Here is a 19,233-nt window from a genome sequence, read left to right on the forward strand (position 1 = left end):
CCACCTGAGTCCACTGCAAAAGGTAACCTACAGCTGTATTACAGTAGCTGACTTTTCCATCTACAGATTAACCCTTGAAACTTAGAGAGACTAAACTTTTATGTGCTACATTCAGATGCTTTTCAAAAGTATTTTAATGTTTGAGTCCTATGCAAACTGGTTTGATTTTGTTCAAAAACATGGGGGGAAAAAGGAAATAAGCAACTTAGCAAGAAAAGTCGTGCAAATTGCAAGAAATTAGCAGATGTAAAAGATTGTTTTTACAAAAGCTGGGGAAAATGTACCAAAATTTTGATTATAATTATCATGAGTATATATTATTTTGTTAAAGAATTATAATGATTTTCAAGCACTATTTTCAGCCATTTCCTCGTTTGTTTCCTGTTTCTGACTTTCCTTCCTTTCTTCTTATTTATATTATTAATATTATTATTATCATCATCATCATCATCATCATCATCATCATCATCAATTATATTATTCTTCTTTTTTTCTGGGTAATTTCTTTTAAGTTTTCATTTATTTGTAATGTTTTGTTTTATTTACCTTTAACACGTCACAACTTAAACACAAATTTCAAAGCTTGAAAGATGTGTTTTGTATTATAAAACTAGGCTGTATGCAGAAAAAAGACAAATAAGGTCAGTCAACATTAACTCATTGGAGTGGGCGGATTCTAAGGTCTGGACCCAGACAAGGATATTTTTATAAACATTCCTGCAATCAGCCATCGTAACATCAGCTGTGACAGCAGATACTGTAGTCAGTCATGACATCGCGTCACCTTCAGGGGACACGCCCTGTTTTCCTTCCCTGAAAATGCTACATCACAATCATGAAATTGAGAAACTGTATTCACTCCTATCAAGGATGAACCACCCAATGATGTTTTACTGTCAAGGAAAAATACGGAAAAATACATTTTCACTGGCAGCTGCCATTCTGCCGGTATGTATATATAATATTGTACAAAAGACAAGATTCCATTTTTTTGGGAAAGGAAAAAAAACGTCAGCTCAGAAAGACAGAGGATAAGCATATTTTTCAAATTGTTGAAGCATTTAATTTATACAATATCATTTTTAATAGATTATGCATTGAAATTCAGTTTCTATCAGATTATCACATATTATAATCATTTATCACATTTGATTTACTTGATAGTGGGCAGATGATTTGGCGCTCAAGTTTTTACAATTTGTCATAAACAAAAGTTATTGGGGACCTACACATTGAAAACCTATCAGCATAACTCGAACCCAATAAAAATGCCACCCTGGTATTTGAGTTGTTTGTCCCGACAGCGAAAGTCTGGTCTGGTCAAAATGCTGAGCATTCTTTGGTGTCAGTTACTTGGACTTTTACAAATCATCCATTAGTCAACTTTCAACGTGCATTTTTTAGAGGCGGCATGTCACAGCTGTCAGACCTGGCTGTCATACAAACACACACACACACACACACACACACACACACACACACACACACACACACACACACACACACACACACACACACACACTGCCAACAACAGGTAAACTCTGTAGCTGGGCAACACTCACAACCATCACTAGTACATGACTGCTATCCTGACAAACCTTCAGACTGTCACATTGTTCTGTTCACTTTATCCCAAATGAGGTCAGAGTCAGCAAAATCACTGTATTCCCCTTATGTGACATCAATGAGGTGTGTTTTAAAAATGCTCACACCACCCGCTGCCCCACTGACCCCATCAGCCTGTGTGAGTACCCGTTCCATGCTGTGGAGGCCCTCTGCCACCTGGACACACCGTTATACTGTGTCATCGTTCTGTATTAACACAGATCACAGAAACAGCCCGGAAACTCTGTCTATGTAAAATGACGTGATCTTGGACAACACCAGTGTAACATTTTGATGACATGTTTATGTGTGTGACCCACTGCAGGAGATGAAAAAAGCAGCTGTTAGCATAGTGGGTAATACAAAGACGAAGAATAGCAGATGTGAATGTCTGCAAACTGAAAACAATGACATTCAGGAACTCATTACCCTCCGAGCAGATGAGATCAGCTGCCATGTCACAGAGAAGGTAAATTATTGTGACAGGCATGTTATGCCTTTGTTATTGTTTATAAAGCGCTGCCAATGCATATGTTATACACGCCAGAGGCAGACGCTCATGTGTTCAACGTCAGGCCCGTCATGGCTCTTTTGATCGCGGGATGCCACGATGCAGTGATCATCACATACTGGAGCGGAATGATGCCGCCATCATTTGGTCCTGTGTAAAAGTGCCGGGGCAGTAGAGAGGGGGGACTTTGTTGCGGCCCTAAAGTGCGATCTTTGTGTAAAAGCGGCTACTGCATCTTCACCTCCTCCATCTTTGTTTAGTACGATGCTATTTTTGTTTCTTCCAGACTGCAGATGACCTTATAAACAAGCCGGGACCCCCCACTGACACTGATTGCTTCCACTGTTTCCAAAAAGCTACTGAGCAATGGACTGCATTCAGGTTCTTAACAATCATACTGCAGCTGTGCTTGAGTATTTTTCAAGACATGAAGAAGCCTGTGAGTTTTACAATGCAGGTTTGATGTATTTGGGTGCACAGATGTGAATACACCAAGTCAAAGCATTTCTGAAACCAAACTGGTCCACAGGAGCCCACAAAGACTTCACAGTTACAGCATGACCCAGGGAGCAGGTCTGAGGTCAAATACTGGAAGGAAACAGGCATTGTAACAGGAGTGTTTCCAGGTATCTATCAGTTTGCACTGTAGCTTACAAATAAAAATTTGAATTACGAATTCTGTAAAGGATAAATGTAAACTGTAAAACTCACACCTCACCTGTTGCCTATTTTTGAGTGTGTGAAGTGACAGAAAGTTCAAAGTTCCGCCTCCATGCACCACTGTATGTCATTATTAAACACTGTGTATCTAGCTGATTTCCTCTGTGCAATAACTATGTAGTAAGACCAAGAAATAGTCCCGCATATAACTCACTCACTCACTATAACATATATTAACATGTCACATTTGTGAGCTTTGGAGCAAGTTGTAGGCAATTTCTGTTTCTGTTGTTTCTAGAGCAGCAACAGCCATTTTTTATATCTGCAAAGTCATAATACATTCAATAATATCTCACTGGAAACATAAAAAAATAGGTCAAAATAAATCTTAATCCACACATCAGAATAGAGAGTGAGGTTTAGAAAGATTAAAACACAGACATCAGTCTCTAAGTGGATTTCCATTACAGATTTGCTCAAAACTTAAGCGACATTTTCGAAATGTCATAAAACACAGTTGCAAGATGACTGTGTTTTCACTGAGTGATGTTCTGCATCTTCTCCTCTGGCGATAACATTCCAAGCAGCATGCCATGAATGTTCAAAACATTAGCAGCTTTATTTCTATTGCAGCCACCGCACTACACCATCATTATTTACAATCCAAGGAAATGTATGCGTGTTATGGAGCCAAAATGGAAAGGCAAGTCCCTTATATGTCTTATCGACCACGTATGAGGGATTTCTGGGAGGTGATAGTCCACAATTTCACAAAGAATTGTGGATTCAAAACTTCTGGATGATCCACTCAACTTTTGAAGAGTTATGTGATGCAATAACAGCTCTTGTAGCTCCTGCTGCATCATGAGGGAGCCAGGTCCTACTGACAAGCACGTAGCCATAACATCAGGTGACCTAGAAAAGCCAATAAAGTGTTTCCATTGCAGTTTTGCAAAACATGACTCTTTAAAAATACCTGAAATACCACCTCATGCAAGCGTAAAAACTTTTTTGCAATAACTGGGAGTTTTTTTTCAAAGTTTATGTATGTATGTATGTTTGTATGGTTCCATTAGGCGTATCTTATATTCGCAATTTCAATTTGCAAATTTTGCAGGTTATTGGAAACGCGCCTACAGTCAGTCGTTCCTCCTGTCCTCTGTGCTCCTTTCGCTGCTGCTGCAGTAACTGACTGTCTGCACCACTGGTACAAGATATGTGGCCATCTCAGCTCAACAGTTTGTTCTAGCACAATTCACTATGAGCCTTGCTAGCATGCTGTGCTTTTGTAAAACATAATGTAAGGTATAAGGTACAAGGTAGATTTACTTGTTATTTTTTATACATAGTTAAGTAGCAGTAGCAGTAGTTTAAAATATAATTGAATTGTTTGTCCTTGATCCTGATGAGTTGATTAAATTAACCAGCTACGATGAAAATTTCATCTGGTTGCTTGGGCACATTGCTGCTGATGGCATAGTGTATCATTTTCTCCGTGTATATTCTTATTCCTCTTAATTAATCTTTACTTTTGATGAACTTTCTGATAGATAAGTTTTGACTTTATACTCACTAAGTTTTTATTGAACTTGCAGCAATGACCTTGGTTGTTGTCAGCTCCAGTAATCTTCATTATACATGGTTCACTTCACTGTCTCCACCCCTGTGTGTGTGTGTGTGTGTGTGTGTGTGTGTGTGTGTGTGTGTGTGTGTGTGTGTGTGTGTGTGTGTGTGTGTGTGTGTGTGTGTGTGTACATTTGTGCTAAATCAACATAAGTTCTACCAAGAGTCATGATGTCAGGTTTTTAAAAATCCTTAAACTTTTGTGAAATTGCATGTTTAAAGGGAGCCCTGTCATCCAAAGAAATTACACAAAACACTAATTAGAAGCTGCTTTAACTCCAGACCTGAATGTGAACCACCCTCTCAGAAAATAAGTAACTGTTGTGTGTTTCTCCTCAGCACAGTGACAGAGGAAGGATAAGGACGGCAGCTCAGGGCCATCACTGATAACTGAGAACTGGGAGAGAGGATCATATCGAAGCTCCCAGAGACAGAATCTGACACATAGAGTGACTGCTGTTGGTTTACTACCTTAAGCTGTCATTACATGATTACTTTACATTGTTCAGCTCTGTCTGAACAAGATCTGCTACAGAGTGACTGCAGTTGGTGGCACAAAGGAGAGAAGCCTAAACATAGAATTTGAGTTTTGCATATATTTTATTTATTTTTTTTTTACTGGAGGGTGTCAAATAATTACTATGCAAGTATTTTATTTGTATTTTTACTTAATTATTTCATGTCCTTTACATTTAAGTATGTTTTTTTAATATCTATGTTTAGGCCAATTTTAGTGAGTAAATTTGATTAAATTTTGATAGATCAAACAAACATTTTATATTAAAATGATTGAAATTGTTATAAATGTCCTGTTTGTTGTCACTTGGGTCTAATTTTAAAAGTTGTGGTCATCCTTCCAGTCACTTTTGTCAAAATCGCAATTAATTCAGCAGTTAATCAACCAGTAAATGCTGAAACAAGTAGGTCCAGTAAGGCAACAACTCCCCCCAGCCCACCCACTTTAACCCTATTAGCACATGAAACTGAGAGTGGGCACACCCAAAATAACTGTTCCAATTCTCCACGGCAGAGAATGTAAGCAAAGTCAAACCAAGTCAGACCATTTGTCGCCTTCTTCCCACATAGGTCTATAACCTGTCTGACCAAACTATGAAAAGAACAACTAACTTGCACAAAACACCAAAGTACACAAGCTTTCCCAAACTTTTATTTATTTGTGGCGAGCTGCCATATACATCTGCCGTGACATACCCCTTTCCCACTTAAATTAGCGTGTGCATGCTGGTTTGTCAAACCTGCTAATTATAGGCGATTGACTGCATTCCCACTGCCTATGAACACACCATCAAGCACACGAATCTGCCTCTCCTGTGTGTGTGTGTGTGTGTGTGTGTGTGTGTGTGTGTGTGTGTGTGCAGTGTGTGTGTGCAGTGTGTCTGTGTTGTTTCGTTGGTGTGTCTCTCTTTCAAACTCAGTGCAGACTAATGTGGTTCAATGTTTTAGCTGCTTAGGAGGAGAAAGAGGGTAATAAGAGGTGGCCCATCATTGCACCCCCCCAGTTAAAATGGTGAAGTTACTAAAATTGTTCATCCGGGTGTTGATGACTGCAGAGTGATTTGATCCGGGTGTGAATGCCAATTGTATGTATTCTCATTGCATTAAAAAGCCTGATGTTAGCAATTTTTTGTGCAGTTGGAATGAGGCTACAAATTTTTGGAGCTGGACTGTTTATTATGAGTGCTACTGGAATATTTTTATGTATCGTAGGGCAGGGCGATAAATTGATTTTATCAATTAATTCCAATTTGTGGTTCAGGGCTATTTTTAAAAATGAAAATCTTGATTTTCGCCTCCGCCATATGTTCCCAAAAGACAGCCTGGTCACTCATTTGGATCATTTTGGAGCATCAGATCTGGAACAAACCACAGTCCGGCAAAGTTTATTTAAAGGCTGTTGCAACTAAAGGCAGCAACACAACCACTTGGGTTTCAACATGTTAAACAGAGGCAGCAGCCAAAGGGGACAGTGTGTCTCACTCTGAGATGCACAAGACCGCGTTATCCCACAAACAGCCAGTAAAAAGCAGCCGACATTAGTGGAAGCATTTTCCTGCTGTGTCCCTTATGACAGGACAGCGACCTGCTGCAAATCTGCAGTGTTTCCCTACAATGTTAACGAGACTAGAGACCCCCCGCCAGGCTGAAACGTTAGTGAGGTTTGTGTAGGACGGTAAAGTACACTTTATCTTTCCCCTTAGGAGGTAGAAGCAAACTTGCCAACCCTCCCGACTTTCCAGGGACCCCCCCGTTTTTCCCTGCCCTCTCCTAGTGTCTTCCCGGCGTCCCATCTCTCCCGTATTTCTCACGATTTAAATACTAAAATGCACAAAAATAGTTATTGTTTTATTTTTATGAAACATGTCTGAATACAGACTGTCCGCCAGGTGTGTGTGCGTATTTGGATACCAGAAGGCAGCTCGTGCCACACATTCCTGTCTGAACCAAAGTAACTGAGCCCAAGTGATTAATTTTACTATTTTAAAAAACTGACAAAAAGTGGGCCTAACAAAAACAAACATCACACCTGGCTGATGGATAGATCCATCAGAGCAGACTGAGAGCAGCACAGTAACAGACCTCTCATCAAGCTGTTCTACGCTGCTCTCCTTGTTATCAGGGGCAGATTTAGTGATCTGGGGGCCTGGTGCCCCAGCACAGCTGCCTTGCTTTGATTTCCCCCATTCTCTAACTTGGAGCGATGGTGGGCTGTTCTCTAAACCCTTAATGTAACTAATATAGAGGAGTGCAGGTGATATAAAAACACTAAAAGCTGTTACTGATACAGTTGTGCTGCTTGTTAAAGATAGGATACAAATTAATTCATGTAAATATGTTTTGTGAAATTACTGCAGCCGTCAGTGTTAAAGACAAGTTTGCAGCTTGGACTTTAACCCCAAAAGGGAAATTCAGTTTACTAAATTATTGGAGATTTCATTTTTAGGCCATATTGTCCAGACCTAATATATCATTCAGTTATTTATAGCGCACTTCGGGCAGTGACAGCTCTCCAAAGCATCAGGCGCACTGAAAGTGAAACATAACCGGTCATTCTGCTGGGTCTAAAAGTTTGCTTCTACTTACAAACAGCTGCTCCTGTCATTCATCCATGCGAAATGATCAGCTGTGAACGGATCGACAGATCAATTATCCATAAAGCAAGTGACAAACTGCTGCGGAGGACAAAAACAAGTCATGGAGAGCTCTGCATGCGCTGCATTCAAGGACCCTCACAAAAACTCCTAATTTTGAAAGAGGACACAGAATGAAAAAAAAGAGACAACCCCTTTGTCACCTACTGCCACACATACACTGCCATTCTATGGGAAACACTGGTACAGATAAACAAACAAAAAAAATGTCAAAGAAAAACAGTAATTGCAGGTTTGAAGAATCTGCTCAGATTTAGAATAACAGTTCAATACCAAACTAAATCAGTTTAACTTCACTGCACCATCATGGACACTCCCTCCTCTCCCGCCCTTCACTTTCACCCTGCAGTCAAACCTGAGAGGAATCCGATTCACCAATGGAATCAAAACCACTTTGCTCCCCATTAAAAGATCTACGTCACCTGCTGAAAGCATGTGCTGAGTGAGTGATTTACAGCCAGCTTTACTTGACTGCATCTGGCACAGGGTGACAGGAAATGAGGAAGAGACGAATGTGGAGGACATGTAAAAGGGTTGCTGCAGCAGATTATGACACCCTGACTTCAAATGCTGTTGTAATGTGTCATTCATCATCAGCAAATCTACAGTGAACCTACCTGAAAGTGTTTGTGGTGCACTGTGATTTGATGAGGAGTGAATGTGCACAGATCAATAAACAGGAGTATCATTTGGAAAACATGTCCAACTGCATTCCCAGAGAGACTGGAGCAGCCAGCAAACAAGTGAGAGACAGAAGAAAAGATAGCTGAATGTATAGAGAAAGAAATGCAGAGAAGAAACAGCAACTCATCAGCAAGAAACAGTAATGTTGACATGATCAGTTGGTTGACAATTCCTGATAATAGATGAGTCATTGATCAAGAAAGAAAAATGCTGATTTCTGTGTTATTCATGTGAGAATTTGCCACTTATTCTGTTTCATATCTTTGTGTATTAGACAAAACCTGCAATCTGAAGACACAGGATAAACAAAATGATAGAGCAATCCAAAAAAATAATCAAAGATGAATCGCTAAAGGAAACAGCCATAGTTATCGCCCTAGAACAGGGATAGTCAACTTTCTTTGCTTGAGGGCCATTTCTGCAAAATGACAGGAGGCCAGATGCCAGTCACACAGCCTCATACATGTGTCTGGATTTAAGGACATTTCTAGGATTTTAGGATGTTTCTCTAGTTTTTAGCCTGTTGCCAGGATTTTAGCATTTTTCTAGTATTTCAGCATGTTTCTAGGATTTAAGGACTTTCAAGGGTTTGAAGACGTTTCTCCAATTAGAAGGTAGAAGGTAGATTTATTAGGATATTTCTAGGATTTCAGGACATTCTTGAGATTTTAGCACATTTCTAGGATTTCAAGACGTTTCTCTGATTTCAGGACATTTCTAGGATTTCAGCATGCTTCCAGGATTTTAGGACGTTTCTAGAATTTTAGGACGTTTCTAGAATTTTAGGACATTTCCAGGATTTTAGTACGTTTCTTTGATTTTAGGACCTTTTTAAGGAATTCAGCACATCTCTCTGATTATAGGATGTTTCAAGGCTTTTAGGACATATTTAGTATTTTAGCACATTTCTAGGATTTTAGGATGTTTCTGGGATTTTAGGATGTTTCTAGCATTTTAGGACATTAGAGTCTTAGCAAGGACCTCTGTAGGGTTGCAACGGTATGAGATTTTCACAGTATAATAACCGTCTCAGAAAATGTCATGATATCATGGTATCACAAAATTATTATAATTATTATAATCAGTTACAATTAGGAATCAAAAACAGGAATTTGTTGTTTGAACACATTTAAATAATGAATATGTGATACTTGAGATTATTTTTGTAATGTAAGTATATATAAAAAGACAGTCGAGATGGAAAGGAGAGAATCACTGTCTGAGTGCATTTTTTTTCAGTACTGTAGAAAAGTACATGTACACGGTATGATAACAGTCAACTTTCAAACCATTATATTTTTTGAAACTGATATATGGCTGCAATCATCCTCCACTGGCACTATTTGCAAAAAAAACAAGCTCTATTGTGATGCTGTTTTATGTTGTTTTGGTACTTTTATATGCACTAAAAGTACCAAAATAATTCCCAGTGTGAATCACTTTATTTTTGTTGTGAAAATGGGGTGCCACCCAGCACCCTACTGGGTGCAAGATTTGGCCCACTGGCCATAAGTTGAGTGCCACTGCCCTAAAGCCAAGCTTAGCATGCAGCAACAAGCACACTACATCCATTTAAACATCTAAAAGAGACAGGCAAGTGACTGAGCATTCAAATATGGCATGATCCTGTGCACAGCGGACGGTGTCAGCCTAACACTGCTCCTCTCTGTTTGATAGGAACATGAAAATAAGAGTGATAACACATAGTTTGCATCTCTGCTGACAGATCTGATGTTTAGACTGTGTCCAAATCCATAAACTGGCCGTGTACGCTCAAACACACACCTGACAGTAGTAGTGTCAGAGGAGTGACATAGCCACAAAGCAGCCGTCGCACACCCTGCTCTGTGCACCTGTCACAGGCATTCCCATCATACCACTCAGCAGCAGCATACACTCCCAGCATTCCTCCCCCCAGCGATCCCCTGCAGGCTCAGTCTTCCCTCCATGGAGCTCAGTCTACCTGAAACTCTGCCCCACAGAGACAACATGCAGCTCCAGGACCTCAGCCAATCAGCCAATCAGGAGGCTCACAGCAGCAAATAATGAACAGGACTGACTTGACGTACTTGGCTGTTCAATGTTTCTGTATTTGGCAACACCTTCGCTGACTGATTGAGTGTGTTGAATAACACATCCATCAGTTCGCTTCAAATGTTCGAAACAAATCAAGGATCAGTGTTAGCAGCACTACCGTGCTGGAAATTCATTCAAAGACTAAAAACTAGCGATGTAAACCACTAATATTCTTCCATTGAGAGCACACAGAGGGTATAGTTAACAACGTATTCAAGCAAAGGCAGATTTCTGAGGAGGGAGATGCAGTGGCTCATCTTCTGTCTCAAACACACACTATCACGCACCTACTTATTAGTCAACAGAAGCTAACACAGCCATAAGCCCGTGAAAACATAGTGACATTAGTCGTGTTTGTGCACAGGGATGAAATTATATCATATGTGTGACCAAATGCAAAACTTAAGTATGGCTGGCTGGTGGGAAAGCCCGTCATATTGCAGTGTGACAGTAGGGATTTTGTGGCTTTAGGAGGGAAATGCAGAGCCATGAACATGGAAGTGAGTGTGCTTTACATGCTTTACACACAATAAATTCCCAGGACTCTTCCATGACTTTAAAGCAAATTTTAAAGACCATACATTCTCTGAAACAACCATCCATACTCCTGTCGGATCTTTTTTTGTGACAATATTATAGCTTTTCTAAATATAAATTATTTAAAAAAAATAATGAATTCAGAACAGGATTAGAACTCAAAATTAAATAGAAGTTAGGGACTATTCATGATTTTTAAGAGGGGAGAGTGTGGTGCAAAAAAGGGGAGGCATGTCAAATATTTGCCCTGCGATAGTCTGGTGACCTGTCCAGGGTGCACCCCGCCTCTTGCTCAAAGACAGCTGGACAAGCTCCAGCTCCCCCGCGACCCTTACGAGGACAAGCGGTTACGGACAATGAATGAATTTAAAATATTTTTTTAAGCGATTATCATTGATTTTCAAATTTCTGATGGTCTTTGAATACATCACATGTTATTATACAGGTTTGTGAAACAAAATTCCACGACTTTTCCCTAAACTTTCAGGCTATATTTAGTTTACAAAGACTTTTTTTTTTTTTTTAGTTTCAAATTCCATGACTCTTCCAGGTTTTTCATGACCGTACGCACCCTGTGAATTTCTCTTCATTAGTTTAGTTTTTAAACAGATACAGAGAGTGACAACAAGACATGTCAATCAAGTTTTGACTAAGGTCATCTTTTGTTGGCTGGAAAGAATAAATAGATATTTTTGTTCTTGTTTTGGTGTGAACTCTACCAATTTACACACACAGTGTAAATGAAAAGCTGTGGGACATTTTGGGAACAAAGAAAAGCTCAAGCTGAAGTAGAAATGTCAGATGAAGGAAAACTGGAAACAGACAAGTGAAATAATTTCAGTAATTTCCTGAAGATCCCACACAGAGGGACGATGACAACACAGGTGAAACGTAGGAATACAAAAAAGCCCAAAACTAGGACTTGAAGATATGAAGAAAATGAAATATCACAATATTTTTGACCAAATACCTCAATATTGATACTACATTGATACTGTAGGAATGACTATTGGGGCTTTTACTAAATATTAACACAAAGCCAATTTTGATTAAAAAATCAGCAGTAATGTGCATACCATGACGAAGTGGTTAAAGGCAAAAAATACAACAGCTAAAAGAGTCTGGTTAATTCAGAACGTGACATCACTTTACTGTATTGCGGCCTTTAAAACCAGGAAAAGACATCATCATATCACCATCTTGAAAAATCTAACAGCATATGTTGTCTCATATCACAATATCACTATAATATCGATACAGTGCCAAGTCATGCATACGAGCACTAAGAGCACTCATAATTGTGGCAGTCATACCGGAACCTGTTGCTATGACAACTGTGGGTTTCTGTGGCAACAGTGGGAAATACTAAAATCAACAGAGAATGAGTCACTTCCTGTCTCGCACAATCGTTCCTCTTTTGAACCTGCAGGCCCACAGCGGGGTCGACTCCAGAATCACTGTAAGCAAACATACACCTGCTGTGACACGCTCGGGCAGACGCAGACACCAACACACACACACACACACACACACACACACACACACACACACACACACACACACACACACACACACACACAGACACACAGACACACACACACACACACACACGTGTGTACTGAGTAACAGACCTCAACTACTTCTTCTTGAATTCTCTGTCTGAAATGTCAGATGAGAAGTGGCCAAAGTGTGTTCAATATATACTTATGTTGCATAATAATTCTCTAAACCTGAACATCTACTGTTACATGTCTCACCGATGTCTACTTACTTACTAACTTTTTCATGTTTGCCTTATTATATTCTGTTGTCTAGAAAATTTCAGAAACTTTTTTATTTTATCTTCACATCTATGAACTGCATTATTTCAGTTTTTTGCAAACACCCTGACTTAATTTACAAAATGCCTCCTGTGACTAGATGGATGGAAGTGATAATGGAAACACAGAAAGAAATCATATTTGATGTGGATCAGTCACATCATGACTTTAATATGATCAGTGTTTGGTTGTGGTGGGAATCACTAGGCGCCCCACGACTCAGTATTATCATAACACTTTAGTCATTATACAAAATTACTGCAATTTTAAACATTTGGCAACATGCTGAGTATTGCAATAATGCGTAATGACATTTTTTGCAATTTATAACCTTTTTTTAACTGTTATGTACCCAAAGGAAAAGAAAACGACAGTTTCTATTTTATCTTTTAAGTTTTAAAAGTAAAGTTTCTCACTTCAGTCATTTTTATTGCAGCAAAATGTATCTTATGGACTGAAAAATTAATCTATTTTGTAGGTTACCAAATGTTTATTTTTTATTTGCAATACTGAAAAGTTTATTGAAAAAAAAATCAATCCTTGGGGTTTTAAATTAGTTTTATCCTCAGTCAAAGCTCACAGCTACATTTTGCATATATTCGGACAGCCTTTAATAGCCTATGAGTTGATCTATTAAATTTCACATATTTGATTAAATTCTTAATGATCAATTAATCAAACATCAGTTATTTGTTGTCATCCCTTATACTGATGTGAGTGAGTGGAGATCAAACAGACCAAATAATGTCCACTGGACTGAATGAAGTAATCAGTCGATTAAACAGCTGGTGGAGCAACGGATGAAGATGTAAACCTGGAGTTGATACATCTCTGAGACTGTCTGTGCTTGACGAATTTATTTTCTTTGCTTTTTTTCAAATAATAAAACTGATTTTACTCGGGTTTGAGATTCTGAGCTATTTGAAGACTTCTCTTCAGAAGGTTTTTCACTTTTTTCTGACATTTTACGGACACTAATGACAGAAACCAAGCAGCAGATTGATTGAGCATTAAATAATTGATTTGATGCAGCCCTAAAGAAGCTCCATATCTTTCTGTGGCATTTCCACACATTTTCAACTTTTGCTTGACTTTTTAAAGACCTACAATAAAGATTTCTGTTTTTCTCTCCTCACTTGCCAAATATATCAGATTCAAACTGATTGAAACTATTTTCAAACATCATTTCAGCTGACTGACCTACAAGATGAACCCATGGAGAAAATAACCAAACATATGTGACAGCAAACAAAACACTGTCACACATCATATTAGAGCTATGTTACATCCACAGCTACAGAAAATTAATTTACTGTTATGTGACATCACATAGAAGATTATCCAAGGAAGACTACTGTAACAATGTCATTATACACAAAAATTTGGAGGACACACATCAACAAGACCTGCTCCATCAACATTGATGGGTCTATAAATTAGACTGTAATTACATTTTTTTTGCCAGTATCTTGTTCATATTGCAAAGAATCTTTGATATCAAACTGATGCTCAACAAGCTGTCTAGCTACATTTAAAATGTCATTTATCATAGAGGAGATTTAAATATCTCAATTAGCCCATTTATGGGCGTTTTTTTGTCAGTTTATTTCAGTAACATTGATATAATAGTCTGCAACTGAGGAACGACATTCTCGTTAACCCAGTAATGAATCACAAAGAGGCAGCATCAGCAGAGGGAGGCAGCAGTAAAACAGAGCATTAGCCTACTGGAATATTTTCACATTTAGCCCTGTGGCTGACACAGAAATATGGTGCGTTTCATTTTTACAATAATAAACAAACAAACAGTGAAAACAAACAGTTTGGATACTGTAATATAACAGTGTACTGCTGGTGTGTGAGCTGCCAGTATTTTACTGTATACTGTAGAAATACAGATGTATAATGTATCTCTGTTTTTGCAGCAATAGGTTGTAGATTCATTTCACATTATGAGGACTGTAAAATGACTGTATATTGCTGGTGTCTGTGCTGCCAGCTCTTTGTTTTACGGTGAAATTATTTACAGTGCAGGGTGAGAGACAGTGTGTGACAAGAATCAGAGGTGGCGTCATTGCAGACAGCTCGCAGGTAAACCGTCATCCAGCTCTTACCTTTTGGCTTCCTCCAGGTGACACAGGTACTCATAGGCCATGTTCTGCTGCCGCCGCTCGTCCATCTCCTCCGCTGTGAGCCGCTCCACGCCATCCAGGACGGCTGAAGCCCAAAACAGACACAAAACCACTGTCAAACAGCAGGTTCCCTGCTAGCAATTTTTTGTTCTAAAAACATTCTGAGAATGGTACAATGCAACCAATGCAATGTTTTAGTAACATATGCAGCTGCAAATTTTCTTTCAGTTCCCAGCATGTTCTCCTTAAAGTTAGGGTAACATTCTCTATAAACATCAAAAATTGTGTTTTTATTGTTAACACATCACATTCCGTTTTCATTTTAAAAGATGTGTAATTGCAGGCCTCAATGACATGTTCTGAACTTTGCTTTGAAAATGTTCTTTCTTTGTTCACATGTAACATTGTGGGACCGTTTTATAAATTAAAATACATTAAATACATTTTATAACATCCTCAGAATGTTGCAGTTAAAACATTATGTCTATTAGTCAGCATTTAACCTTACAGGAACATTATTTAAAATGATGAACGTCCTTAAAATGTTTTTTTTAACATTAGTTTAAAATGTTTCCTTTAAAACATTATTGCAACTTGTAGGTAATGTTAGCCTATGTTGTGGGAATGTTCCCCATGAGCTGGGACGGAATGTAATGACTTGTTGAGCAATATGACAGGATATCTTGCTGACTATACACCTAAGGAGCAGAAAGAATTTTAAAGAAAGTTGTTTTATTCTTTACATTTTATGGACAAATGGCTGTTTTGAACTTGTTCCTGGCTGCATATCCAGGACAATGTTTCCATCCAGCTCCCTGGCTCTTCAAACACTGAGGTGTTGTGCAGAGGAAAGCAGCCTCAGCCATACGTCATCTGTGCAGCCAGTTAACACATGAGCTCAATGTGGCTCGGGGCTGTCGGACTGTATGATGAGGGCATGCCTTTGTCTGTAAATGGCATGCTTATTCATACACCAAAAACAAACAACAATGCTCGGGAGGTTAAATGGGGCGATTCCCGTGAGATTTCACTGAGTGGAGCCGAGATTCTGCCTGCAGAGAAATGTTCCCGGCACAAACGTCTGCAGAGGGGGGAGGGGGGTGAGCAGCAGTACAAAGAGGCCCCAGTGAGCCTCCTGTCACCTCTGAGGAGGGACAGACCGGGATCACAGGAAACCCCAACAACAGGTAAATCCTGATTACAACAAAAAACAGAGTGTACGATGTAAAAACACCATCCAGGTCCTCCTCAGCTAGTTGCACCACTGATATGAATCCAAAATTAAATACTAGAACATGCCAGCCAAGCAAAGTACTTCTTGTTGGCCATATTTGCTCGATAAAGCGGTAGAAAGTTGTGCAATCACATGAAGGACAAACTCACAACTAATTCACACTTGCTTTCAACTGATTTAGCAATTCATTTTTGAAGAAACCCATGGGCAGGGATTTTCAGGTAACTGTATATCTATGAAACACAAAAATTCTACAGAACTTGTACATTTGGAATATTCTGCCCTGTCTTTGATATTTGGCACAAGCAGTGGTGCAATGTTACTGTGTGCATTTACTCATTTACTGTACTTAAGCACAAACTTGACGTACTTGTACCTCAGTTGAGTCTGTTCTTTTTGTGTCACTTTATACTTCTACTCCACTCCATTTTAGAGGAAAATATTGAACTTTACTACTTTTACTACTTTACTACATTTATCTGAAAGCTTTTGTTACTTCACAAATAGGGCTGGGCAACATGGCCTAAAAATAAAATCACTGAATTTTTCACATCAAACCCGATTTACGATTTTAATCATTTTAATCATTCTTTAAAACAAACCGCAAATGACAAAGACATTACTCAAAAGTTTTGTTTTGGTTTTGATTTTAGCAGTAATAACTAAAGGCAAACTAAATTTCCCTTCTGTTAATATAGTGAATTGAATTTCCCTTTTGGGGTTAACGTGCAAGCTGCAAACTTGTCTTTAACACTGACGGCTGCAGTAATTTCACAAACATATATACATGCATTTATTTGTATCATATCTTTAGCAATATGCAACACAACTGGATCAGTAACAGCTTTCAGTGTTTCTACATCCCCAGCACAGGGGTTTCCTTGGAAAATCAGGAGGGTTGGCAAGTTTGCTTCTACCTCCTAAGGAGAAAGACACAGTGTACTTTGCCGTCCTAAGCAAACCTCACTAACGTTTCAGCCAGACGGGGGGTCTCTAGTCTTAACATTGTAGGGAAACTGCAGATTTGCAGCGGGTTGCTGTCCTGTCATACGGGACACAGCAGGAAAATGCCTTCACTAATGTCGGCTGCTTTTTACCGGCTGTTTGTGGGCTGCCGCGGTCTTGTGCATCTTAGAGTGAGACACATCGCCCCCCTCGGCTGCTGCCTCTGTTTGAGACGTTGACACAAGATGTTGCTGCGGACTGTGGTTTGTTAGAGAAATTTAAATTTTCCAATTTATGTTGAAGATTTATATCTATTTATTCATTCTATTTTTTCTGGATTGGGTACTTTCAATACTTTAACCCTTTGAAACCTGGAGTGACATTACTTTTGTGTGCTGCTTTCAGACACCTTTCACAAGTATTTAACCCTTTGAACCCTGGGCACATTGGTGGGATTTTTTTTTCCAAAATATGTGGAAAAAAAGGCAATGAGCAACTTCGTATAACTGTCCCAGAAATCCCAAGAAATAAGTACATTTAGAAGATTATTTTTTTTAAAAAACAAAACAAAATAAAACAAAAAGGCCAAGGAAAATGATGAATGGAAAAAAATATCTAATTTAAATATTTGAAACTGGGTTACAGAATTATTACAATTTAAAAAAAAAAAAACTTCCCCCTGCTCATTCCCTTGTTGTTTGTTTGCTTTTTAGTCTTTTTTTTTTAAAATATTCATTTATTTCAAGTGTCTTGCTCATTTTGGGTCATTTCTTCTTCTGTTGCTCAATTCTTTCTTTCAATGTTTTTTTTAAAGAAATCAAGCCACTTTGCTCAGGTTTTAAAGGGTTAAACTCATGTTCTTGATGATACTTAGTTTTACTTGAGTTACATTTACAGTGCGGTCTTTTACTTGTATCAGAGTATTTTACAGTGTACTTTAAGTTAACGTGTTGAATACTTGCTCCTCCATAGGACACAAGTAGGTCAGAAGTTGGAGTGTAAAAACTAATGTGTGTGTGGAAAAGTTTGGTGCAGTGGAGCAGCAGGCCTCCTCCCGCCCTGCTCTGCCCTGCGTTCTTGTAAAAACGCGGAAGTGATAGTTAAGCAGTGAGCATGCTGTCAGAAATCAGTCCGATGGGACTGTGAGCGCTTTCTAAAAGGAAATGAGACTTTGGTGAAGTTTGAGGCAGTTTGCATGAAACAGGAGCAGAGCAGGAGCAGAGCAGGAGGTGGTGCGGGGTTATAGAAGCCTTCTGCCTGCATCAAGGTGAGCACTCAGAGGGTGAACTTACAGCCATATCTCGGCCGGAGCCCGTCTGCCTCGTCAGAAGTTGACATCCTCCTCCTCTGGTGAGAAACGCGTCTCTCTGCGCTCCGCGGTTCGCTGCAGCCAAAAGTTTTACGCTCACTTCAGACAGTTTGCCTCCCAAACTCTCCGGAGCGCCAAATACAGCCGTGAAGAGCAATAGCAACCCGGGCAGGACCTGTCGGCCCTCTTGTTCCTCCTCTGCACACTGAGACTTTTTTCTCCTTCTTCAAACCTCACTGATGTCACTGGGTGTGTTCTTCCTAATCCTCAACTATTCGTTTCAGGAAACAGAAACGCGCAGAGCGCAGCGGCGGTGCAGCCTGCAGGCGGACACACTGCACCGCAGCGCCGCCTGCTGACCGCCGCGTGCACAAGGAGGAGCAGATTCCCAAACTGTGGTCTGCGGACCGTCAAGGGACGTTATAAAGTGGGATATGGAAAGTTCATAGTGAGATGAGAAATTGTTTAACCTTCTGGAACCACAAATTGGCTTGATTTTCTTCTAAAACATAGGGAGAAGGCAAAGAGCAACAAAATAAGATATGACCCAGAAAGTCATAAAGTAAGTAAGTATAAAAATCTGTTAGTGAAATAATGATGATGATGATACTAATAATAATAATAATAATAATAATAATAATAATAATAATAATAATACAAATATTATCATTATTATTATTATTAAGAAGAAGAAAAAATAGAAAATGAAAATTATATGGAAAAGTGCTTAAAAATTATAATAACATAATCCAAATTATGTAATTATGATAATTATCCATTAAATAATGCTTTACCCTAGCATTCTTTGAAAAAAAATCTAAATATAATATATTCTCACAACTTGTGGAACATTTCTTACCAAGTTAAAACACTGAAATCACCTGGAAGAAGTGCTTATAACATTAAAATAGTTTTGTAAGGTAATTT

General features: G+C 39.0%; 1 protein-coding gene across 1 annotated transcript in view; it reads right to left on the reverse strand.

The window, feature by feature from the left end:
* Nucleotides 1–18,638, reverse strand: part of iqgap1 (IQ motif containing GTPase activating protein 1) — an 85,266-nt gene extending 66,628 nt beyond the window's left edge. The window contains exons 1-2 of the mRNA XM_042485164.2: nt 18,290–18,638; nt 14,801–14,903 (exon numbers count right to left, since the gene is read on the reverse strand). Coding sequence (XP_042341098.2) covers nt 14,801–14,903; nt 18,290–18,335 — 149 coding nt within the window. The 5' untranslated portion in view covers nt 18,336–18,638. The remainder of the gene's footprint in view (nt 1–14,800; nt 14,904–18,289) is intronic.
* Nucleotides 18,639–19,233: the final 595 nt, after the last annotated feature.

Source organism: Plectropomus leopardus, chromosome 1 (assembly GCF_026936395.1).
Source record: "Plectropomus leopardus strain MGB_pleo_1.0 chromosome 1, ASM2693639v1, whole genome shotgun sequence".
Classification (NCBI taxonomy): Eukaryota; Metazoa; Chordata; class Actinopteri; order Perciformes; family Serranidae; genus Plectropomus; species Plectropomus leopardus.